The 24,299-nt window shown below is 57.1% G+C and overlaps 2 protein-coding genes across 7 annotated transcripts; one reads left to right on the top strand and one right to left on the bottom strand.

The window, feature by feature from the left end:
• Positions 1-238: 238 nt before the first annotated feature.
• LOC130541720 (uncharacterized) lies at positions 239-1,211 on the top strand (the record flags this gene model as incomplete). Its single annotated transcript, XM_057302955.2, is given in 2 exon segments — positions 239-633; positions 635-1,211. Coding segments are annotated over 2 exon segments (615 nt in total), but the record flags the coding sequence as incomplete, so codon positions are not given.
• HSF1 (heat shock transcription factor 1) lies at positions 1,077-24,238 on the bottom strand. 6 transcript variants are annotated; one of them, XM_063606507.1, is made up of 15 exons: positions 23,891-24,025; positions 8,983-9,202; positions 6,698-6,806; positions 6,121-6,257; positions 5,816-5,940; positions 4,428-4,503; positions 4,295-4,356; positions 4,076-4,172; positions 3,841-3,977; positions 3,433-3,714; positions 2,966-3,049; positions 2,061-2,166; positions 1,884-1,949; positions 1,741-1,810; positions 1,077-1,670 (listed from the first exon to the last, which is right to left on the bottom strand). In XM_063606507.1, the coding sequence occupies exons 3-15, from the start codon at positions 6,726-6,728 to the stop codon at positions 1,465-1,467; spliced, it is 1,479 nt and encodes a 492-aa protein (XP_063462577.1). In that variant the 5' UTR covers positions 6,729-6,806; positions 8,983-9,202; positions 23,891-24,025; the 3' UTR covers positions 1,077-1,464. The 6 variants fall into 6 exon arrangements, with proteins under 6 accessions (XP_063462577.1, XP_057158940.1, XP_057158941.1 ...); XM_057302957.2 differs by lacking the exon at positions 8,983-9,202 and having other exon boundaries at positions 23,891-24,181; XM_057302958.2 differs by lacking the exon at positions 8,983-9,202 and having other exon boundaries at positions 1,077-1,662; positions 23,891-24,026.
• Between the last annotated feature and the right edge of the window lie 61 nt (positions 24,239-24,299).

The following is a 24,299-nucleotide window of genomic DNA, read 5'->3' as shown; positions in this document are numbered from 1 at the left end:
TTCCTTCACTTGGAACCTGGGCAGCCAGGTGGGCTGGTGGCTCTCAGCTGCCCTCCACGAGGTTGGGGCACCCCTGATCCCCAGGCCTGCCTTGCCCTCTGCTCTTCTGGCACCAGGCTGGGCAGTGCAGACAGTGCAGCCCTGCAGCCTTCATGACACCTTGTTCCCAGGCCCTGCAATCCACCAAGCTGGATAGATGGGGCCCCCCTTGATGGTAGCGGGAGGTCAGGGGTAACCCCAGGGCCCTGCTGCTGCCTTACCTTGCTGGGGTGACTGCTTGATTAAAGACCCCAAGACTGGACCAGACCCTGGTGTCCCCAGACCTGCAGCTATGGCCCAACAAGGCAGGTGTTTGAGGAGGCCCTGCACAGGGTCCCAGGACTGCACCAGGGGCCTCATCAGCAACCTGCTGAACTGGTGGTGTGAGGGGAGGGTGGGCTCCCTTGGTGGTATCCTCCCTCTACCCCAGTGGGGGCTGGTGGGCCCTGAGATGGAGGCATCTCCTTGGGCCCTGCTGAGGATGGCAGTAGTGGGTGAGCTCCTGATGGGGGGATGGGTGTGGGGCCGACTCCTCCATCCCACATGCGCTCCTGTGCCTCTCCCTATCAGTTGGCCAATGGAGCTCGAGAACAAACTTGCTGCCAGATAAAGCAGCAAAGCCTGCTCCACTGCCCACCGCAGGCCCCCTTCCCTTCCTCCACCAGGCCGAGTGGAGAACCCTGAAGCTACGGGACAGGCTCCCGTTCCCCGTGCCTACGTAGGGTGCTGGCTCTGGCAGAAAGACAGTGTGCCTGCCCCGCATCACCTGTCCGAGTGCGAACACCTTGGGAAGGGGGTTCCTGGTGGTCTTGTGACAACCAGAGACCCCCAGGGCCAAGGTGCCCACCCCTGGTCCCTCAATGAAGAACTGCAAGCAAACGCTGGTCCTGGGGAGTTGGGCAGGCACGGGGCTAGCTGCAAGCATCCGTCTTCCCCCAGGAGGCCACTGCAGCCTGGCCCTTCTGTGCCCTGGGCCCCTCCTCATTGCACCACCACCCACCGCACCACCCTGGGACAGAGGAAACACATGGAAGCCATAGCATAGAGCCTGTTTATAGATCTCTGCCTGTCTTGTCCGTCCATCCACTGTGTGTATATATCTGTATATCTCTGTGGAGCGGGGAACGGGACAGTTGTGTAAAAATCCAAAATACAATTCTGACTATGAACAACCTGCAGGGTCAGTCCAGGTGTGGCTGTGAAGCCCCAACCAAACCACAGGACACGGAGTTGGGGGAAGGCAGACTGGCAGGCCAAGGTGACCCTCCTGACCAGAGGTGCTGCCCAGACCCGAGCCCGTTTGTCCTACTGGGGCTATGGCGGCCGACCCACCAGTGCCCAAGACCGCGAGGCTGCCCTGCCTCCCCAAGACCAGCCCTGCACTGGGGCTGGGGGTGGGCGGCTGGCCCAGCTCCTCCAGGGCCTCTAGGAGACAGTGGGGTCCTTGGCTTTGGGAGGCTCCGAGCTTGTCAGCAGGGAGATGGTGGGGTCCTCGGCGAAGCCGTCCCCTTCGGAGAAGTAGGAGCCCTCTCCCAGCTCAAACAGCACCGGCAGGTCGTTGCTCCCGGTGTCCACGGAGCCGGGGTCCAGCAGGAACAGCGGCTGCGCTGTGTAGTGCACCAGCTGCTTCCCTGCGGGGGTGGGGGTGTCAAGGCGGTGGGGGGTTGGGGGCAGAGATGGGGCTGGTGGGACTTGGCTCACCTGAATCCGGGCTGCTGTTCTCTGCCTCGGGAGGCCTGGGGGGCTCCTGGGGAGACAGGAGCTCTTGGATCTGTGGGGTGGAGACGGTATTGTGAGCACTCCCGCTGGTCTCGTTCCCCCTCACCCCCCTCCCGCCTACGCACACTGGCCAGGCTGCTGTCAAGGTCAGGCAGGCTCATGTCGGGCACGGTCACCGAGGGGCTGAACAGCTGCGGAGGAGGGAGGGAAGTCAGAACAGCACCCGGGGGCGGGGCGGGGAAGCGGGGAGGCGGGGCAGGGAAGCGGGGCGGGGCGGCGCGGGGAGGCGGGGCTCCACTCACGTCCAGCAGGGCACTGGTGTCCACGCTGAAGCCGTGGCTGCTCAGCATGGTCTGCAGGTTATCCAGGTTGGAGTCCATAGCATCCAAGTGGTCACTGAGCTCATTCCTGGCCCGGGATAAGGGGGTAGCTGAACCAGTGCCCCAGGCCCCACACCCCAATGCCCTCCTGTGGGAGAAGGGCTCCCCTTGACTGTACCCCCCAGGCTGCACCCCCGTGTACGCCTGCACAGGCTGGAGGGGGCAGCGCATTCGAGGACGGCCTGGAAGGCAGTGGAGACTCTGTGCCCTGCAAGGGTGTGGCTGGGCCTATGCTGGGCATCCCTTTGCCATGAGGGCCTGGAGGCCTTGGTGGCAGTGGACCCAGGAGACAAGGGGCGTATTCAGCTCCAGCACAAGGATCAGGGATTTCAGTTTTCAGGGTTGGTGAGGTTTCCCGTTGCACTGGGAAAACGGGTGGGGCTGTGCTCAGTGTGTGGGTGGCTCAGTCCCTGTCCTGGTGCTGCTGTGGGGATGAGACCCACAGTCTGGTGGCTGTGACCAAGAAGGCCCTAGGCCACAGGGCACACCTGGGCTATGGGACAGACAGCCAGGCTGGGTCCCGGAGGTGCCCTGGAGACCCTGCCTGACAGGAAGTGCAGTCAGCACCGCAGTCTGGATCCTGCCAGCACCAGAGGCCGTGCCAGAGCAGGGAGGCCTGTCCCTGTCATCCCTATCACAGGCAATGACCACAGGCCCGTGGCCAGGGGAGCCATGACGACACTGAGCCCCCGCCACAGAGGGGTCTCAGCTGCTGCCGCCCAGGCCCGACGCTCATGCCCGGCCAGGCTGGGTCTGGTCCACGGCTGTGTGGGAGGGCCCGAGCTCTGGCAGAGCCCTCCTCCCTCCCCAGTGGGGTCAGCGCTAACCCTGGCTGGACTTGGCCATGCGGAGAGGAAGAGGGGCAGGGGAAGAGGCGGGCGACCCTAGACATCTGTGGAGTGCGAGCCAAACTGCAAGATACAAAAACAAGAGCCCCCATTGCAGGCAGGGGCTGGGGGTGTGGAGGCCGGCCCTGCTCACCATCTCCTGCCATGTGTCTGGGCAGCACGACCTGCCAGGACCCGTGGCCTGTGGCGAGGGTGGCGGCAGCAGGAGGGGTGGCTGAGAGCAGGGCCGAGCAGCCTGTCCGGACATGCCCGTGGCTTCTGTGGCGTTTGGGACTGTGGGGTGATCTGGCTGGCACCTGTCTCCCTCCCCAGCCCCGAGCTCCGAGGTTGGGGGTAGGGTCCTGCCTCGCCAGCTGCCCTGCTCAGTCCACTGGGACAGTCGGAGCTGAAGCCCAGGGCTGTGCGTCCAGGCGCTGTGGGTGGGGCCAGGGGTGGGCGGCACTCACTTGTCCAGGCAGGCTACGCTGAGGCACTTTTCAGGGGTGGAGGTGGGCGGGGGGGAGGGAGGCCGGCCCTCGGTGTCCGTGTGGCCCCTGGCGTCCGTGAGGGCTGTGGCGGAGGCGGGGGCAGGTTCACTCTCCCGCAGGATGGAGTCAATGAGGGCGGTCGGGGACAAGAGGGTGTCCACGGAAGATGGGCGCCCGGGACTCGCCTCCTCTACCCGGGGGCTCTGAGGCGGGCTGGGGGGCTCCTCCTTGACACGCACCAGGGGGCTGCTGGATAGGGGCCTGCACACGAGGGGGGCCAGGTGAGCTGGCGTCTTGGCCAGCCCCACCTCATCCCCAACTCTGCCCTGGGCCCACAGAGGCTCGCCTCATTGGGGGACAGGATGGCTGGGGTGATGCGGCCCCCACCTCTCGTCTATGCTCCCGCCGGGGGAGGCCACGGGGCTGGCAGGAGCCAGCTCGGTGATGTCGGAGATGATGGGTCCAGAGCTGGCCACAGCATCAGGGGCGTAGAGGCTGGAGCTGCTGTAGGCTGGGGAGGGGGCCTGCAATCAAAGGCAGGAGGTCCATGCAGTGCTGGCAGGGGCAACCCACCCCACTGCCGCCTGCATGCCTGGGCGGGTGCCCTGTCTCCGGCACTCACCGAGTAGGGGCCCGAGCCGTGGACGTGCTCCAGGGAGAACTGCCGGCCGTACTTGGGCATGGAATGTGCTGAGCCACTGTCGTTCAGCATCAGGGGGCTGTGGGGAAGGGTGCAGGTCAGCCACCACCCCCCACCTCGGGGTACCCGGGGCACAGCTGACAGAGAAGGGGGACAGCCCTGGGCCCCGGGTGGTGGATGCAGGCATCCCCAAAACCTCACATCTTTCTCTTCACCCCCAGGATCCGGTTTGACTGCACCAGTGAGATCAGGAACTGAATGAGCTGTGGAGAGAGAGGACACAGTTACCCCGGCCCTTGTGGGGCCCCCGCCGGCCCTCTGGCCCTGCCCCCACCTTGTTGACGACTTTCTGTTGCTGGGCATGCTTCTGCCGAAGGCTGGCCACCTCCCGCCACAGAGCCTCATTCTCACTGCAACAGACCAGGCTGGGTCAGTGGGGCCCAATCCCATGAGCCCCAGGGCTGAGGGAGCCCCACAGACCCTCCCTGTCCCCCATGCAGGAGCAGGGGTAAGTGTGACCATGTCTGGCCTGGCCCACCCCAGGATGAGAACTTGTGTGTGGAGGGACTGGGGGCCAGGGCCAGGGCTTGCTGGTCCCACTGCCCCTCCCTGCCGGGGACACCTGGTGTCAGGTAGGGTGTTGGGGATGGATCCATGCGAGCCAGGTGCACCCGGATCCTGGCATCCATCCTGGCAAACACCTGGAGGGCTGCCTTGGACACAGGCCAGGAGCAGACCCTTGGGCCGCCCTTCCAAGGCCTGAGCAGCCAGGTTAAGGGAGGACGGTTCTTCAGGCTGCGACACTGGCTGTCCCACGTCCTGTAGGTGCTCAGGGCCCTCGCCAGGCCTGGAAGTGGCTCAGAGGTGGCCCCAGGCCCCAGGCCTGGAAGTGGCTCAGGGGTGGGGAAGAGCTGTCCCCAGCCAGGTGGGCAGGGCCATGACCGCGCTCCTGCTCTCTGGGAGGCTGGGCCCTGTCAAGCCTGTGAGTCTTCTTGGTAGGCCAGGTCCACATGGCCGGACTCCAGCAATCACAAAGCCGGTGGCTCCTGCTAGACCCCATGCAGGAGAGTCTGAGGCCAAGGCCTCCTCCATGACGTGGGGGCCAAGAGCGCCTGCTGCACGGAGCCGAGGAAGCCGTACTGGCATTGGGGTTCCCGCATGCCTGGAGCCCCAAAGTGGACGTGAGACCTGAGCTGGCCTTCCGAGGTGGGCTTGCTTCAGTTTCTCAGGTGCCACTGTGTGTTAGGCTCCTGCTAAGGTTTCCCCAGAGCCGCAGGGTCCCGGTGAGGAGGGGCTGGGGGCTAGCTCCATGGGCCCAGGCGAGTGTGGGGCAGCGGTTCCAGGAAGGGCCTGAGGTGGGTCTGACCCCAGGCCCGAGGCGGGTGGGACGGGTCTGCTGTGCAAGGCTTGTCCTCAAAAGTAGGCTGGTGGGTCCCGCCAAGCTCGGAGCCAGGCAGAAGCCAATGGCCCAGAGGGCGCTGGGGATGTGCAGAGCAGGGGACCCTCCCAACCCCCTTCTGCACGTGGAAAACGGCTGGCCCCAGAGCTGTTGCAGCAGCCACGGGCGGCGGGGCTGGGGCAGAGGCCCAGGGTAGATCTGCGTGGAGCGGGAGGGTGGAGCTGAGCACCTGGCCCCGGTCAGGGCCCTGCCCCCACAGCACCCGGGGCCTCTTGGTGGGCGCCAGGACCCGCTGTGGTCCACAGTGCTGGTGTGGGACCTACTGCTTCATGGCCAGGAGCTTGGAGTCCATGCACTCCTGCTTCCCCTTCATCAGCTGCACGTCCGTCAGCAGCTTGGTGACGCTGTCCTGGCGGATCTTTATGTCTTCACTCTTCAGGGTGGACACCTGGATTCCCGAGAGGGACAGGAGTCACTGGAGCAGCCTAGGAGCTTGGCAGGCTCAGGCTCGTCCACTGCAGCCAGGTCCCTCAGGAAGGGGCAGGCTGGGGTGGGAGCCCTCAGGGAGGGGCGGGCGGGGAGAGCTGTGGCAGGTGAGACCGGGCAAGGGTGCGGGGCCGGCACTCACACTGGTCACTTTCCTCTTGATGTTCTCAAGGAGCTGCTCCTGGCCACGCAGGAAGCATGGGTGCTGGAACTCCGTGTCGTCTCTCTCTGGCTTGACCAGGCCGCCCTGCTCGATGTGGACCACTTTCCGGAAGCCATCTGCACATAACAGGGAAGGGGGCAGCTCTGCCTCAGGGCGGGACCAGAACCCCTGAAGAGCGGCCACTGCTCCAGGAGGCTGCTGCGGGGCTTGGCCACGGTCAGACCCTGCCCTGCCCCTTCAGAGCCCATGCCTGGGTGGCCGGGTGGCCTTGGTCTAAGGGAGACCCTGTGTCCCCACAGGGCTCCCTGTGCCCGACACACGTGGAGTACAGCTCCGGCTTCACGGTTCTTCCCTGGGGACCCCAGGTTCATACCCACAAGGACCCTCCCCCATGGAAGAGGCGGCTGCTCCCCGGCCCCCAGGCTTGCGGGGTCCCACGCCATGCCCTTGGCCAGCACAGGACGCCCCGTCCTTCATCACAGGGTCCTCCTGCTGGGGTCCCGCCATCTGCAGGTCTGCCTCCCGCACCCCTGCGCTGCCTGGAGGCAGCACTCACACATGTTGAGCTGCCGCACGAAGCTGGCCATGTTGTTGTGCTTGAAGTACTTGGGCAGCACCTCCTTGGCAAACTGGCCCTGGTCGAACACGTGGAAGCTGTTCCCGCTCTGAAAGGGAGACACATGGGTGGGTCACGCGTGGTGGTGAGGGGCAGCGTGCCCAAGCCGCCCCTTCCCCAGGCCGCCCCTTCTGGAACGCAGGCAGTGCACGTTCCACCTGATGGGGCTGGGGCCATGGGAGGCCCAGGGGGCTGGCGGGAGGCGAGTTCGTTCCTGGGACCACCTGCCACATGGGCCTCATCTGTGCAGCGTGACCTGCATCCTCACTGTGAGGCCCAGGACTGGGCGGTGGGCAGATGCGGGGCCTTCCTCTCAGTCGGAAAGCCCCTCCCCAGGGGTTCCAGAGAAGGCCATGTTTCCACTCACAAAGCACCTGCCGCACTCTGGCCACGTTTCCACTCACAAAGCACCCGCCGCACTCTGGCCACATTTCCACTCACAAAGCACCTGTTTAAGCAGGACATTTCCCTTGGGAACAGCGAAGGAAATGGAGCCCTAATTTCATTACTCCCGAGGAAAACACAGTCGCGTTCAGAAATCCAAATTCAGTCTTGTTTTGTGACGTGAGACAAGAAACAGAGACAGTCAAACGCTGCATATACCTTCCTCTTCCATTTCTCTACCGAGCTCAGGCCCAGAGCTATCAGGAGGCGCTGGTGAGGGAGGCATCCCTGTTGGCCGTGGCCGCGGTGGCTCAGAGGGGACAGCGAGAAGCCCACACGGCGGGGAAGGGGGGCCTGAAGCAGGGCCAGAGAGGGGTGAGGGGTGTCTGCGTAGGAAGGGGCGGCTGACTCAGTGAAGAAACTGGTGAAGGGCAGTGGGGCAGGTTTCTCCCTGCCAGGGAAGGGAGCTGCAGATGCAAACAGGGAAAAAGCCAGAAAGACCCCCGTGGTGTGGCACTAGAAGTGGAGAACCTCTTTCCAACACAGAGAGATGTGAAATACACAGGGATGTACACGTGTCAGGGAGGGAAACGGTCACGGAAAGGACCCCAAGGCAGCAGGAGAGAGACGGCGAAAAGCGCCAAGCCAACTTTCCAGAACTCTGAAAGTTAACCAAAGAATTACAGTAGCACGGGGAGCATTTATTCAAGAAAAACAGCTGAATCTTAGTAAGAACAGTGGGCTTTGTGAACTTTTTTTTTCTGAGACAAGGTCTTGCTCAGGCTGCAGTGCACCAGCACCAACATGGCTCACTGCAGCCTCTGCCTCCCAGTCCAAGCGATTCTCGTGCCTCAGCCTCCCAGTTCAAGTGATTCTCGTGCCTCAGCCTCCCAGTTCAAGTGATTCTCGTGCCTCAGCCTCCCAGTTCAAGCGATTCTCGTGCCTCAGCCTCCCGAGTTCAAGCGATTCTCCTGCCTCAGCCTCCCGAGTAGCTGACTATAGGTGCCACCACGCCCGGCTAATTTCTGTATTTTTAGGAGAGGTGGGGTTTCACCATGTTGCCCAGACTGGTCTCGAATTCCTGACCTCAATCAATCCGCCCACCTTGGCCTCCTGCAGTGCTGGGATTACAGGCGTGAGCCACTGTGCCCGGCCAGGCTTTGTGGCATTTTACATGCCCTATTCCCACTCCATCTGCAGCCTTAAAAACCAACAGCTGCAGTCCCCGTGGGAACAGCGTCCTGGCAGCCGCTGCGGGGTGGGCCAGGGCTTGGGCTCCGCCAGGGCCCCATTCCCAGAGGACTGTCAGCATCTGACCTAAGAGTCCACTCCCAAGGCTGTCTCTGATTTGACTTGAAGCTCTCCTGAATAAAAAAGCTGTTTGCCGAGGTGTGCCTGTTGAAACCTTTACAGGTGATTTTTGAACGCTGTGGCTGCCTGAGGCAGTGCCTGGCAGCTGGGGAGAAGGAGGTGCCACTAGGGGCTCTGAAAAGCTCTGAGATATTCCAGGACATCTCGCAGCCGTGTACACGTGTGAGCCGTGCCCATGCTCAGGAAAGACCTGAGCCAGCCCCGAGCTCTCACTTCTGGCTGACCTTGAGGCTCTGTGTAAGCAGGAAGTCAGGCATACAGTTGGGTTGTCCACTGCCTGGCCGAGTGCTGAAGGCGTCCCCAACACACACACACACACAGCCCCCGGAAAAGACGGGAGACTCACTGGCCCCAGGCATTCAAGAACATTTCTGCCCCATCACCACCTATCTCAGTTAACTGAACAGAGACGGCAGTGGCCATAAACAAGAAAGAATGCAACCTTTACAGAATTAGTGCCGAAAAGCTACCTGACAGATAACCACGACAAACAGCAGCAATGACAAATCCTGGGGAGGTGGGGGAGTCCGAGACCCAGAGCTGCCACTCTCAACCGATGAGAGTTCCAGTTTTCCAGCCGGCTGCGCTGGCTCACGCCTGCGGTCCCAGCACTTTGGGAAGCCGAGGCGGGTGGGTTGCTCAAGCTCAGGAGTTGGAGACTGGCCTGGGCAACATGGCAAAACCCCGTCTCTAGAAGAAATACAAAAATTAAATGGGCGTGGTGGCGCACACCTATCATCCCAGCTACTCAGGAGGCTGAGGAGGGAGGATCCCTTGAGCTCCGGAGGTGAAGGCTGCAGTGAGCTGTGATCAAACTACTGCGCTCCAGCCTGGGTAACAGACTCAAAAACAAACAAACAAACAAACAAAAAACTCTAGTTAAAAAAAAAAAAATTGAGATATGCAAAGAAACAAGAAGCTAGGACCCATACCCCATACACAGGAAAAAAAAAAAAAAAGGCAATCAATAGAAACTGTCCCCAAAGAAGCCAAAACATTGGACACTGGACTTACGAGGCAAAGATTTTAAGTCAATCATTTCAAATATGTTCAAACAACTAAAGGAAACCACATCTGAAGAACTAAAGTATGAGAATGACATCTTATCAGAGAGTATCAATAAAGAGATAAAAATTGTAAAGAAGCACGAAATCAAAATTATGGAGCTGAAGAGTATAATAACTCAGATTAAAAGTCAGCCAGAGGGGCCGGGCACGGTGGCTCACGCCTGTAATCCCAGCAGTTTGGGAGGCCAAGGCAGGCGGATCACCTGAGGTCAGGAGTTGGAGACCAACCTGACCAACATGGAGAAACCCCGTCTCTACTAAAAATACAAAATTAGCCAGGCGTGGTGGCTCATGCCTGTAATCCCGGCTACTCAGGAGGCTGAGGCAGGAGAATTGTTTGAACCCGGGAGGCGGAGGTTGCAGTGAGCCGAGATCGCGCCATTGCACTCCAGCCTGGGCTACAGAGTGAGACTCCGTCTCAAAAAAAAAAAAAAAAAAAAAATTAACCAGAGGGGCTTAAGAGCAGACCTGACTAGGAGAAGAAGGAGTCAGCAAACATGAAGATCAGTCAATTGAGGTGCTCCAGTAGGAGAAAAAAAGACAGAAGGAATAAGAAGGAGGAGCCGGCCAGGCGCAGTGGCTCACGCCTGTAATCTCAGCACTTTGGGAGGCCAAGGTGGTTGGATCACGAGGTCAAGAGATCGAGACCATCCTGGCCAACATGGTCAAACCCCATCTCTACTAAAAATACAAAAAAAAATTAGTTGGGCATGGTGGCATGTGCCTGTAATCCCAGCTACTTGGGAGGCTGAGGCAAGAGAATCGCTTGAACTCTGGAGGCAGAGGTTGCAGTGAGCCGAGATTGCACCACTGCACTCCAGTCTAGTGACAGAAAGAGACTCTGTCTCAAAAAAATAAAAACAAAAACAAAAATGAGCAGAGCCTCAGAGACCTGTGAGACACCACAAAAAGTGTAACACAGCCGGGCATGGTGGCTCACACCTGTAATCCCAGCATGTTGGGAGGCTGAGCCAGGCGGATCACCTGAGGTTAGGAATTCGAGACCAGCCTGGCCAACATGGGGAAACCCCGTCTCTACTAAAAATATAAAAATTAGCTGGGCACAGTGGTGGGCGCCTGTAGTCCCAGCTACTCGGGAGGCTGAGGCAGGAGAATCGCTTGAACCCAGGAGGCGGAGGTTGTAGTGAGCCGAGATCACCCCACTGCACTCCAGCCTGGGGGACAGAGTGAGACTCTGTCTCAATAAAAAAAAAAAAAAAAAAAAAAAAGGGATTAAAATGCCTGGTGTGGTGGCTCATGCCTGTAATCCCAACACTTTGGGAGGCTGAGGTGTGTGGATCGTTTGAGGTCAGGAGTTCCAGCCTGGCCAGCATGGTGAAACCCCGCCTCTACTAAAAATGGAAAAATTTTAGTGTGGTGGCTCATGCCTGTAATCCCAGCTACTTGGGAGGTTGAGGCAGAAGAATTGCTTGAACCCGGGAGGTAGAAGTTGTAATGAGCACAGATCGTGCCACTGCCCTCTAGCCTGGGTGACAGAGCGAGACTCCATCTCCAAAAAAAACAGAAACAAAAACAAACCAAAACAAATAAAATAAAAGCATTAAAATAAAAGACCCTGCCACTCAATCTTTGTATATTGGCCGGGTGTAGTGACTCATGCCTGTAATCCCAGCACTTTGGGAGGCCAAGGCAGGAGGATCCCTTGAGCCCAGGAGTTGGAGACCAGCCTGGGCAACATAGCGAGACCCCATCTCCACAAAACATAAAAATTCAATATCCGGCAAAGCTATGCTTTGAAAATGGAGAGATTTCCACTTCTGGAACAGCAATGTGAGGAACTTCATGGAAGTACTTCCTGTGAAACAAGCAAAGCTTAAACCATTTAAAGTCTCAAAACTGTCCTAAACGCATATAACAGGTGAACACTTACGGAGTAAAATCTACTGACACCTGGTACGAACATTGAGCCTGGTGGCATCTGAGCCTCAGCCTCCTCTTTCCCTCTCACCCCAGCTCGCCATGATGGGTACTACACTCAGGGAGAGGGGAGCAGGAAGATGGGGACCCTTCTCCCCTCAATTCCCAAATAAGGTTTCCTGGATCTCATGGGCTGGGCACACCACCAGAGTTTCACATCCTCACCGACTCCAAGTTGAAGAGACTAAGATCCTGGTGCACGTGGCCAAGAAGCCAGGGGCTCCCTTCCTCCACCTTGCCCACGCCTCAGAGAGGAGACTACCCCCGCCACAGCAGGCTGAGGACACCCAGGCCTCTGATCACCCTCCCCACAGCTCCCACCTCATTAAAGCATTTTCAAAACCACAATTTTTAAAAAAATTTTTTATATGGAGTCTCGCTGTCGCCCAGGCTGGAGTGCAGTGGTGCCATCTTGGCTCACTGCAACCTCCGCCTCCTGGGTTCAAGCAATTCTCCTGCCTCAGCTTCCTGGGTAGCTGGTATTACAGGCATGTGCCACCACGCCCGGCTAATTTTTATATTTTTAGTAGAGACAGGCTTTCACCAGGTTGGTCAGGCTGGTCTTGAACTCCTGACCATAAGTGATCCACCCACCTTGGCTTCCCAAGGTGCTGGGATTACAGGCATGAGCCACTGTGCCTGGCCTTAAAAACCACAAGTTTTAAATACAGTTCAGGCTTTCTAGGTTAAAACAGTAGGGTAGAGCACCCATGCTGGGAAAGCCAGGCCAAGAAGATCAGAGGCTGCTGTCTTACCCAGTGCCCAGAGGGGTGGTGCAGAGAAATCAGCCTGGGGAGAGAGGCCGTCCATAAGGAAAGAGCTCTGAAGCTCCCCGAGGAAACTCATTTTATTTGAAAGTTCAGCCCAAGACTGCTCTTGGGAACAACAGCTCCTCTAAGTTAAGAGAAACAAGTGAAACCGCAGGCTTGTTCACCTGCACAGGGAAAGCTACGAAGAGCCCTGCTGGGGCCAGAACAACCCTGACTGACCTCAGACACTACCACTACTCAAAAACCCCAAACACGCCTGCAACAATAATCCAAATAGCGAGACCCCCATCTATACCAAAAAAATGATAGAAGAGACGAAACCATAAAGGACCCCCAGTGGAAACTCTGGAGTAGAATAACCAAAGCAGAACTGCTGGCCGTGTGGTAAATGCTGAATTTCACATGCAACTCCCAAGCTGCTTTCCAAAGCGGATGCAGCATTTGTGTTCTCAGCAGCACGGGTGAGTTCCAGGGGCTCCGCACCCTCCTCAGCACCTGGCTGTTCTAGTCGCTGTCGCTGCGGTTTTCGTGTGCATTCCTCTGACAATGAACGATGCTGAGCACCTGTTCAAGTGCTTATTTGCTATTTGTCTATCTTTTTTTTGATGTATCTGTTCAAATCTTCTGCCTTTTTCAATATATGTTTTTTCGAGACAGAGTCTTGCTTTGTCACCCAGGCTGGAGTGCAGTGGCGCGATCTGGGCTCACTGCAACCTCAGCCTCCCGGGATCAAGAGATCCTCTCACCTCAGCCTCCCGCGTAGCTGGGCCCACAGGAGCACACCACCACATCAGGCTCATTTTTTTTTGTAGAGATGGGTCTCCCTATGTTGCCCAGGCTGGTCTCGAACTCCTGAGTGGAAGCAATCTACCCGCGCTGGCCTCCCAAAGTGTTGTGATTACAGGTGTCAGCTACCATGCTCAGCCACTTGCGTTTTATTTATTATTATTATTATCTTTTTTTTTAGATGGAGTCTCGCTCCACTGCCCAGGCTAGAGTGCAATGGCGCGATCTCGGCTCATTGCAACCTCTGCCTCCCAGGTTCATGCGATTCTCCCACCTCAGCCTCCTGAGTAGCTGGGACTACAGGCACCTGCCATCACGCCCAGCTAATTTTTGTATTTTCAGTAGAGACGGGGTTTCACCATATCGGCCAGGCTGGTTTTGAATTCCTGACCTTGTGATCCGCCTGCCTCGGTCTCCCAAAGTGCTGGGATTACAGGCATGAGCCACAGCGCCCGGCCTGCCTTTTATTTTTTTTAAATGGTTGTCTTCCTGAGTTGCAAAAAAAAATTTTTTTTTTTGGAGACGGAGTCTCGCTGTGTCGCCCAGGCTGGAGTGCAATGGTGCAGTTTCGGCTCACTGCAGCCTCTGCCTCCTGGGTTCCAGAGATTCTCCCTCCTCAGCCTCCCGAGTAGCGGGGATTACAGGGACCTGCCACCACGCCCAGCTAGTTTTTGTATTTTTAGTAGAGACAAGGTTTCACCATGTTGGCCAAGCTATGTTGCCCTATCTGGGAGCAATCCTTCCACCCGAGCCTCTGAGTAGCTGGCACCACAGGCGCCACCACCGTGCACGGCTCTTCTGGATGCTTGTTATTTTTTTTGAGATGGAGTCTTGCTCTGTCTCCCAGGCTGGAGAGCAGTGGTGCGATCTCGGCTCACTGCAAGCTCCACTTCCCGGGTTCACACCATTCTCTTGCCTCAGCCTCCCAAGTAGCTAGGACTACAGGCACCCGCCACCACGACCAGCTAATTTTTGTATTTTCAGTAGAGACGGGGTTTCACTGTATTAGCCAGGATGGTCTCGACCTCCTGACCTGGTGATCCGCCCGCCTTGGCCTCCCAGAGTGCTGGGATTACAGGCGTGAGCCACCGCACCCGGCCTCTTCTGGATGCTTTTAAGATTTTCTCTTCACCAGCCTGTTCCAGCACTTTGATTATATAATGTACCTTGATATGGTTTTGGTTTTATCCTGCTTAAGACTGATATTCTTGGATTTGTGAGCTTACAGCTTTTCAAAAATTTGGGAAAAATTTTGGCCATAATTTTTTTTTTGAGACAGGGCTCTGTTGCCCAGGCTGGAGTGCAGTGGTATGATCATGGCTCACGGCAGCCTCCACCTCCTGCGCTCAGGTGATCCTCCCGCCTCAGCCTCCTGAGTAGTTGGGACCACAGGCAGGCACTACCACGCCCGGCTAATTTTTGTATTATTTATAGAGACAGGGTCTCGCTATGTTGCCCAGGCTGGTCTTGAACTCCTGGGCTCAAGCGATCCACCCACGTCAGCCTCCCCAAGTGCTGGGATTTCGGGCAGGAGCCACCGTGTCCGGCCTTTTGGTCATATTTCTGTATTCTCTTCCCCACTGTTTTCTGGAACCTCAAATACGTTAGACCACATGATATTATGTCCTTGAAGCTCGGCTGAATTTTTGCAGTCCTTTTTCTCTCTGTACATCACTGTGGACAGTTTCCATTGCTTTTAGTTCAGGAATCTTTTCTTCTGAAGTTTCTAATGTTTTGTTAAACCACTCCGGTGACTGAAGAACCACCTTTTTACTTTAGAATACATGCCCTACACCAGTGTCCCCCATCATTAACATCCTGCCTTTGTGCGGTACAGTTGTCTCAAGAACATCAGACACGTTGTTAACTAGGACCCACATTCTAATTAGATTCCTTAGCTTTTAACCCAGTCCTTCCTCTGCTCCAGGACATCATCCAAAATCCATCCAGTTGTCACATCTTCTTCAGTCCCACTGACTCTGACACCTTTCAGACTTGCCTAGTTTTTGAGAACCTTGATAATTTTGAGGACTCGTCAAACAGTTTGTGGAATGTCTCTCAATTTGGATTTGTTTGATGTTTTTTCATCATTAGCTGGGGTTACGTATGTTTTTGGGAGGAAGATCAAAGAGGTAGAGTGCTGTTCTCATCATCCTGTCAAGAGTACACAACAGGCCGGGCGCGGTGGCTGACGCCTGTAATCCCAACACTTTGGGAGGCCAAGGTGGGCGGATCACGAGGTCAGGAGATTGAGACCATCCTGGCTAACACGGTGAAACCCCATGTCTACTAAAAATACAACAAAATTAGCTGGGCGAGGTGGCGGGCGCCTGTAGTCCCAGCTACGTGGGAGGCTGAGGCAGGAGAATTGCTTGGACCTGGGAGGTGGAGCTTGCAGTGAGCCGAGATTGTGCCACTGCACTCCAGCCTGGCAACAGAGCGAGACTCCGTCTCAAAAAAAAAAAAAAAAAAAGAGTACACAACAGTGATACGCATGTCACTGCTGATGGTGAGCATGGTCCCTGGTGGGGCTGTGTTGCTGGAGGTCTCCACTGGAAAGCTGCTCCTCCTGCTTCTGTGCTCTGCTCTTTGGAAGGGGGTCACTAGGTAAAGCCCAGGCTTCTGGAGTGAGGAGTTAAGCCTCACCTCCTCGAAGGCGAACTACCTCAGTAAACAATGTGGAATTCTTCTACTTGGGAGATTAGTTCCAGTGACATTTTGTCCAACTTGCTTCTTTTCTGTATCTTCCATTTCTCAGTCATGTTTTCTTATTTTTTGAGACGGAGTCTCGCTCTGTCGCCCAGGCTGGAGTGCAGTGGCACGATCTTGGCTCACTGCAAGCTCCACCTCCCGGGCCCAAGCAATTCTCCTGCCTCAGCCTCTGGAGGAGCTGGGACTACAGGTGCCCGCCACCACGCCCGGCCAATTTTTTGTATTTTTAGTAGAGACGGGGTTTCACCATGTTAGCCAGGATGGTCTTGATCTCCTGACCTCGTGATCCGCCCACCTCGGCCTCCCAAAGTGCTGGGATTACAGGCGTGAGCCACCGTGCCCAGCCCTCAGTCACATTTTTGTGTTATTTCTTTGAGCACAGGGAACATTTTTATAATTGTTTACTGTCTTTGTCGGCTAATCCTATCAAAACCGGGCCTGCTACTGGACCCCCTCCAGTTGCAAGTCCATTTTTCTGCCTTGGCTTGTCTGCCCGTGACTGATTAGATTCTGGACGTGAATTTTTTTTTTTTTTTTAGACGGAGTCTTGCTCTGTTGCCCAGGCTGAAGTGCAGTGATGCGATCTCGGCTCACTGCAACCTCTGCCTCCCGGGCTCATGTGGTTCTCTTGCCTCAGCCTCCCAAGAAGCTGGGACTACAGGCGCCCATCACCACACATGGCTAATTTTTTGTAGTAGAGACGGCGTTTCACCATATTGGCCAGGCTGGTCTTGAACTCCTGACCTCAGATGATCCGCCTGCTTCGGCCTCCCAAAGTGCTGGGATTACAGGTGTGAGCCACTTCGCCTGGCTTCTGTCTTCCTCTCAAGAGTGCTGTGTGTACTCCGTGCTAGCAGGCAGCGGTGTTTCCAGGGCTTGCCTTGCACTTGTTTCCGCGGCATTGGAGTGGCCTTTCCTCTCCAGCTTATTCTGCGCCACTTCCAAGCTGTGTTTCCTCTAAGGTGTCATGAAAGCTCCTTGTATTTCAAGTGGCTTCTATACTCTGGCTGGTGGGAACTGAAATAACCACGGCCCTGTGTGAGTCCTGCTCATCTGTCCCCTCACACTTACTCTTCCCCTTCACGTTGCTCTTGGTCCAGCTCCACGAGGTTTCACTGTGTGCACCGGCAAATCGGATCCAACCCGAGATGCAAGCGGGCTCATGCGCAGATTGCCGGAGCTCTTTGTTTTGGGCGTAACTCCTTCCTTTCTGGTACCACACCCCACACATTCTAGCTGCCTCAGCTGCCCCAAAGTCTGGGTTTGTTGGGTTCTCTGCACGTGAGTCTGCAAATTCCCTCCACATAGAAAGCCTGGACAATTTTGTGGTTTACCTCAGTCCTCGCCGGTTTTCTTTTTCTTTTCTTTCTTTCTTTTTTTTTTGAGACAGTTTCTCGCTCTGTGGCTGGAGCGCAGCGGCGCAATCTCGGCTCACTGCAACCTCCGTATCCCAGGTTCAAGTGATTCTCCTGCCTCAGCCTCCCGAGTAGCTGGGATTACAGGCACACACCACCACGCCTGGCTAATTTTTTTTTTTTTTTTGTATTTTTAGTAGAGACGGGGTTTCACCATGTTGGTCAGGCTGGTCTTGAACTGCTGACCTCAGGTGATCCAACCGCCTCAGCCTCCTGAAGTGCTGGGATTACAGCCGTGAGCCACCGTGCCCGGCCCTAGTTTTCTAACGTCTGAACATTTTCAGTGGCTTCTTATGCCTTAAGGGTTAAATCCAAGTTGAACACGTCAGGCAACCCCTACCTTAGGGGCCATTATGAATTTCACAGGGTCTGCTGGTGAACCCATCAGAGAACCCAGTGTCTCTCTCATCTTCCTGCCTCAGTGGAACAAGGTCCCTCCTCTGCTGACCACAGGCACCTCTTGGAGGAGTCACCGGTCATAACTGGATATCACGAAAACCTGCCACTGGAAATGGGAGGCCCCTGGCTGGTGCGAGATGCCACATGCTGAGAAGTGTAGGTGTCAGCAAACCCCGCAGCTTGCAGTAAACTTGGAGCCTGTGGCCTCATTTTCCGCAGCACTGTGAAGGACCTGAAATGTGTGTGAGATCCTGCCTGTAGGGACACCTTACATAGAAAGTGTCTGTGTCTCTGAGTATCTTCTCAAAGGGCTCCCTGGCCCAAAATGTGAACAGTGCCGTATTCTACAAGGTGGCCCCACAGCCCAGGCCACAAGCCTCTTGTTCCAGCCTCCTGCCAAGTCAAAGCTGTATCTGCTGACAGGTGATCTGGGCTCCTGGGCTCGGCTGGCCGGCTGTTCCCTCTCCGGGTCCCGGGAGTATTGGCTTTAGGAGCAAAGGGAGCGCGTGTGTGAGTAGCTGCAGCCCACGTGTGGGGAGCGGGGACCACCGGAGTCAGGGCATGGAAGCAGTGAGGCAGGCAGGAAGCGCGAGCAGGTGCAGAGAAAGTGGCTTACTTTGTGGCCCCGTTCCCTGGTCTGGTTCTGTCCACATCTGAGCCACCTGCACCTTTCTCATAAACACTCTTCTTGTTTCCGCTCTGGAGGAGCTTCCAGCGTGTTCTCGCCACACAAGGACCAAGAGCAGCACAATCGCCCTCATCTCTCATCACATCTCGTCACTGGCTGCCGTGCACAAGTGTGGTGGCTACTGCTGCTCACCATGGCCCACAGGGTCACAGGGAGGAGGCTGAGGCAGCAGCAGCCCGTGCTGCCAGGTGCCTTGAGACATTTGGGACCACCTCCTTTCCTTAGCCTCCCCTCCACCTGCCAGACCTTGAGGAGACCCTGGAGCCAATGGCCCTCAATATACCCGATGGGAGCTGCTTGCTTCCTCCGGGAAGGCACTGTGAGCCCCACTGACCCCTCTCCAGCTCGCCCTCCACACAGGCTGACTCCTCCAAAACTGAGAGACTTTCAGGGCCAGGCTGTCCATCCCTGGTCCCTCAATAAAGGACTGAGCAAACACTAGCCTGTGGAGTTGGGTGGGCATGGGGCACTGGAGGCCACTGCAGCTCAGCCCTTCTGTGCCCTGGGCCCCTCCTCACCGCACCCGCCCCCCACCACACCATCCGGGGCAGAGGAAACACAGGAGGCTACAGCACAGAGCCTTTTTAATTTTTTCTGTGCTATGCACAGAAGCTGTATGAGGACAGATGTGTGCCTTCTTTTTTTTTTTTTTTTGAGATGGAGTCCCGCTCTGTCACCCAGGCTGGAGTGCAATGGCGCGATCTCGGCTCACTGCAAGCCCCGCCTCCTGGGTTCACGCCGTTCTCCTGCCTCAGCCTCGCAAGTAGCTGGGACTACAGGCACCCACCACCACGTCCAGCTAGTTTTTTGTATTTTTTAATATAGACGGGGTTTCACCGTGTTAGCCAGGATGGTCTCAATCTCCTGACCTCCTGATCTCGTGATCCGCCCACCTCAGCCTCCCAAAGTGCTGGGATTACAGGCGTGAGCCACCACGACCAGCCCCAGCTGTGTGCCTTCTTATGGCCACACCAGGAGGTACTCTGATCCGGGCACACATCAGGCCCTCCAGACCCTGCAGCACTTCTCACAGCTGCTGCTGTGGGGCCTCCAGCATCTTGGGCCAAATACCAGATCTTCCAGGGTGGGGCCAGTGGGCCTGCTGGGTCTTGGCGGCTCTCAGAACCAGGGAAGCAGGGGTGGCCCTGCCTGCCGTGGGAGCTCCAGACACGATCTGTGGCCAGGGTCTGAGTGACTGAGCGTGGCCAGGTCGGCTCTGCTTCTGCAACTCCTCGTGTGCTTATGAGTGGACGCCCTGCCCTGCTTTACTTCAGGGACCCCTCACGCCCTGCCCCCTGCCTCACTGCAGGGACCACTCTGCTCCCAATTGTCCACCCAGAGACCCTCCACAGCGGCCATCTGACCACTGGCTTTCAATGGACCTCTCTCCCGTGATAGGCCGAGGGCCTTGGTGACCTCCAGCTCACTCAGTCTCAGGGAGCCCCAGGGTTTCAGCACATCCTTCTAGAGTCTTTCCTGCTGCCATAGAGAAGGGAGCTGCACCCGTGAGGCTGGGGCCAGGTGAAGACAGAGAAGCATCCAGGAGCCCACATCTAAGGAGGCCCCCACTCTCAGCGCCATCCAAATGCAGGTGGGTCTTAAAAAGGAACGCCTCAGGGCCAGGCGCGGTGGCTCAAGCCTGTAATGCCAGCACTGCGGGAGGCTGAGATGGGAGGATGGCTTGAGCCCGTGAGTTCCAGACTAGCTTGGGCAATACGGCGAGACCCTGTCTCTACTAAAACCTTAAAAAAAAAAAAAAAAAAGCCAGGTCTGGTGGTGCAAGCCTGTAGTCCCAGTGACTCAGCTGAGGTGACTGGATCACTTGAGCCTGGGAGGCAGAGGCTGCAGCGAGCTGCAATCATAGCCCTGCACGCCAGCCTGGGCAACGGAGCGAGACCTTATCTAAAAAAAAAAAAGTGCTTCCTTAAATTTTGCACCCAGGTGCCCCCTCTGGCCTCACCCTGATCCTGAGGCCTCCGTCTACCTGGGTTCGTTCTAACCTGCGTGACCATCATTCTAGCATTTGTCTGGCACAGGTCATGTGGCTGTGCCTTGTTCTCAGGCTCCTCAGCCAGCTGGGTGGCTCCTGGGGCTGTAATCTCACCATCTCAGATGTCGAGATTACTTTTCATACCTCCTTATCTTGTTAATAAAGATGGGACAAAATCATAGCTTGTAAAAAACTGGGATGATGGTGAACCCAGTTCTGAGGCTTCACTTTCTGCTTTTGTTTGGTTCTCCATGCTGTCAAATTCTCTGAAGAGGCTGTTGCCCTCCTGAGTCAGCTGCAGCCCAGCAAGGCCCTAGAAGAGCCTCTGCTGGTGGAGAGAGGAGCTGCTGCATGCAGACGAGGAAGCTGGGCTGAGGGCCGGCACCAGGGCACGGGGCAGGGAGGCTGCGGGTCCCGGGTCTCATGGGTCTCAGTTCTATGGAGCTGCCTGTCAGTCCAGGTATTCAGTCCCCCAACCCCGTCTTTGGGTCTCAGTGGTACTGGATCCAGGTGCACCTTTGGGAGAAGCTGTTGAGAAGCTGGCTGAGGGAGGACCACCCACATGCACGCCCATGCTCTTATGTGGATCCCCGGGATCATAACCTTGTGGCTGACACATTTCCTCTCCAAGGCTGTGCTGTCCTCCACAACTTGCTGGGTCCCCTCAAGGCCCTTGCCTGTGTGGGTGGGGTGCTCATGGGAATGAGGGTCTTGGGAGGCGGGGGTGGGAAATCAAACAACACAGGGATGGGGCAGCTGCCACAGTCCCCACCAATGGGGTCTCCTGGGCAGTGACCCGGCATTCTGCCTCCAGTGGCCGCAGTGGGAGTCCCGATCTCAGGCCAGGGAGGGGACGTGCAATGGTTGTCCAGACCTGGTCCCATTCCTGGCCAGGCTCAGTAAAGTTACTGGCCAGTTTCTGGGCCTCGGTCTCCCCCAGGTTATTCAGCCTTGAGAGTTAGTCACCATGCCTGTGATTCTGCCTCATCTTCTTGTGTCAAATAGGGAGGGTTTTTCTTGGCAGAATGGTGGTAAGACTCTGAGCCAGAAGGAGACTCTCCCAGAGAAGGCAGCAGAGAGTAAGAGCACCAGGGCCTTCTCAAGGCCTCCGAGAGCCAGCTGGGCCTGGGCAGTAGATTTGTGGGAGGGTGCCCTGTTGGGACTCTGCTGACAGGGAGTCCTCAGGGCTTGTGTGAGTGCTCTCAAAGTCACAGGATGGGATGATCAACTCCTTTCTCCAGGCCAGGCAGCCAGCGCCAGAAAGCTCTGCAGCCCCCTGCGCGGCCTGGAGAAGGGCTTCCTTCCAGTTTTAAGTCAGTGTTTCTGTCTCATTGCCATGCTCGCCCCCAGTGCTACGTCCTGCACCAACCATTGCCACTTCATACTGACCAGGTGGAACCAAACACTCACATTTCAGTTGGCTCCCCATCCCTCCCCAGGGAGAACAGATCCACAGGTGGTGCACCTGTGAGTGGAGTGGAGGCTGGCCACGGGCCTCATCACACCTGCCTTCCTTGCTCAAAAGCCCTGCCCAGAACATGCCTCGGTCCCAAAAAAGGGTACACTGGGCCCTAACCCACATGCCTCATAATCTTTAAGCAGAAACAGCAAGCAGATTACGGGACAGGACAGATCACGCTAGTAGGATTAAGCTTAGAATATCCCAGATAATCTCGGATGCCCCTCCCCCAATGGGGGAGTTATTCCCCATAACTTCTGAGGATTAAGGGGAATAAGAAAAAGAAGAAGGGCTGGGTGCAGTGGCTCACACCAGTAATCCCAGCACTTTGGGAGGCCAAGGCGGGTGGATAACTTGAGGTCAGGAGTTCCAGACCAGCCTGTCCAATGTGGTGAAACCCCGTCTCTACTAAAAATACAACAATCAGCCGGGTGTGGCAGCATGCACCTGTAGTCCTGGCTACTCGGGAGGCTGAGGCAGAATTGCTTGAACCCAGGAGGTGGAGGTCGCAGTGAGCCGAGATCGCACCACTGCACTCCAACCTGGGTGACAGAGCAAGACTCGGTCTCAAAAAAAAAAAAAAGAAAAAAGAAAGAGACGGATAAAAGAAGACAGAAACGTAGGAGTATTTCCTTTGCACAAGAATCCAAGGTCTAGAATGAAGAGATGGTGAAATGAAGCCAGCCTCCAGGAAGGTGCACTGTGCCTTAATGGGACCTGGGGATGGGAAGGCCAACACAGAGGTGTCAGCAGGACAAACACAAAGTGTTTCTAACAAGAGCAAAGATTTCCAGTCTTCTCTTTATTCCCAAACACTCTGTAGGTAAAGCAGAGCCTCAGTAAACCCAAGAAGCAGAAAACCTGGCCTCCTGCCTGGGGCAGCTTCAGTTTAGACTTTTCTTCATTCCTAACAGCATAAAGAGGCTGTGCAAATGGGAGGCACTCAGCAGAGCCTGAAGAACTCTGGGGTCTTAGCTCCTGGGAGGCCACACATGCTTGGTGGCACCCTGCCTGTCACGGTGCCTCCAAAAGCTCCCAATGATCAGTGGCCTTTCTTTCTTCTTTTTTTTTTTCTTAGACAGGGTCTCACTCTTTGCCAGGCTGCAGTGGCGGGATCTCGGTTCAGTGCAACCTCTGCCTCCCAGGTCCAGGGAGTCCTCCTATCTCAGCCTCCCAAGTAGCTAAGACCACAGGCAAGCACCACCACGCCCGGCAAATTTTTTGTATTTTTAGTAGACTTGGGGTTTTGCCATATTGTCCGGGCTGGTCTCGAACTCCTGGCCTCAAGTGATCCACCCGCCTCCACCTCCCAAAGTGCTGGGATTACAAGCAAGAGTCACCCCACTCGGCCAGTGTGGCCCTTCTTCAGGTCATCACTTGCCAGCCGCAGGCGGTGGCTCTGCCCCTCACCGGACACGACGTCACAGCCGGGATGTGAACAGCAGATTCTGATCTCCAACTCCAGACAATCACTGATTTACTTCTGCAAACCGGAGCTGTCCGGTCTTGCAGGGTCGGACCATGTAAACAAGCCTGCTGCCAGGCAACTGAAGACAGAAACACGAATAAAGATGCCCCATAAGGAATGAAAAACAAAACTCCTCTTGGGAAACCCAGATTTGGGACTCGGAAACGGGCTTGAGATCAACCTGAAGCTTCATGACGTCTTACTGTTTCCACTGCCTTTCCTGTTCCACTACAGCAACGCCCTCCACTTCACGTGCCAAGTCCTGACTTTCTCCTAATAGTTGCCGACCCAGCACCCCGTAGGCTGTCCCCTGGGGACGCCGATGTCCTCTGGGGCATAGCGTCCGCTGGCGAAGCCGGGTGCTTGCCCTAAGCGCGGACACTTCCGCAACCGCCCAACAGTTGCAGAAGCCCAATTCAAGAGACGCCCCATTCTCCCCATCCCAGGGAAACTTCGCTGGGGCAGGGGTTGAACCGAGTGTGGGTCTCGTAGCCGCTTTCCCAACTTAAGGCTCTGGGTCTGAGCAGGCTCGGGACCCGCCGCCCTTCTCTGGCGGGGGCAGGGCAGGCTCACCGCGCGTAAGCTGAAGTGCGGCAGGGCCCCTCCCGGCAGCCCTCCCGCGCCGTCCGCCGCGGCCCTGCTCCCTCCCGGTCACCACGGGCCCCGCGCCCGCGCGCTGCCCTCACCGGGCTCCAGCAGATGAGGGCGTCGGTGTCCGGGTCGCTCACGAGGGTCCACAGCTTGGTCAGGAAGGCCGGGACGTTGCTGGGCCCCGCCGCGCCGGGGCCCACGGGCAGATCCATCTCGGGCAAGGAGGGAAGAGGCGGAGGGAGCGGCCGCAAAGAGGGGCCGAGGGCCGGGCTAACGCCGTCGCCGCGCCAGCCTTCCGGGCCGTGCCGCCGCCCGCTGCGCACACACAGCCCCGGGGCCCAGCATGGCCGCCGCCATCTTGCAACGGGCGCGCTCCCGCCGCCGCCGCTGCCGCCCTCCCGCGTCACCCCCGGCGCGAGCACGCAGGCCCCGATCCCGCCCTGGTCCCCGGCCCAGCCGCGCGCCTGCGCGCGTTGGTCCCGCCCCCTTCCCTCCGCCCGCCAA

The sequence above is a fragment of the Pan paniscus genome, chromosome 7, assembly GCF_029289425.2.
Source record: "Pan paniscus chromosome 7, NHGRI_mPanPan1-v2.0_pri, whole genome shotgun sequence".
NCBI lineage: Eukaryota > Metazoa > Chordata > Mammalia > Primates > Hominidae > Pan > Pan paniscus.
This window is presented reverse-complemented; position numbering and strand designations above follow the sequence as displayed.

Bases quoted from the DNA above. Each gene is read 5' to 3' on its own strand.
- HSF1 (XM_057302957.2), bottom strand. From the start codon at position 24,007: ATGGATCTGCCCGTGGGCCCCGGCGCGGCGGGGCCCAGCAACGTCCCG. The intron at 3,715-3,840 runs GTGGGGGCCGCA...CCTCGTGTGCAG, and splicing joins GGCGGGAGCATAGACGAGAG to GCCCCTATCCAGCAGCCCCC. The intron at 1,950-2,060 runs GTGAGTGGAGCC...CCTCCTCCGCAG, and splicing joins ACACCAGTGCCCTGCTGGAC to CTGTTCAGCCCCTCGGTGAC.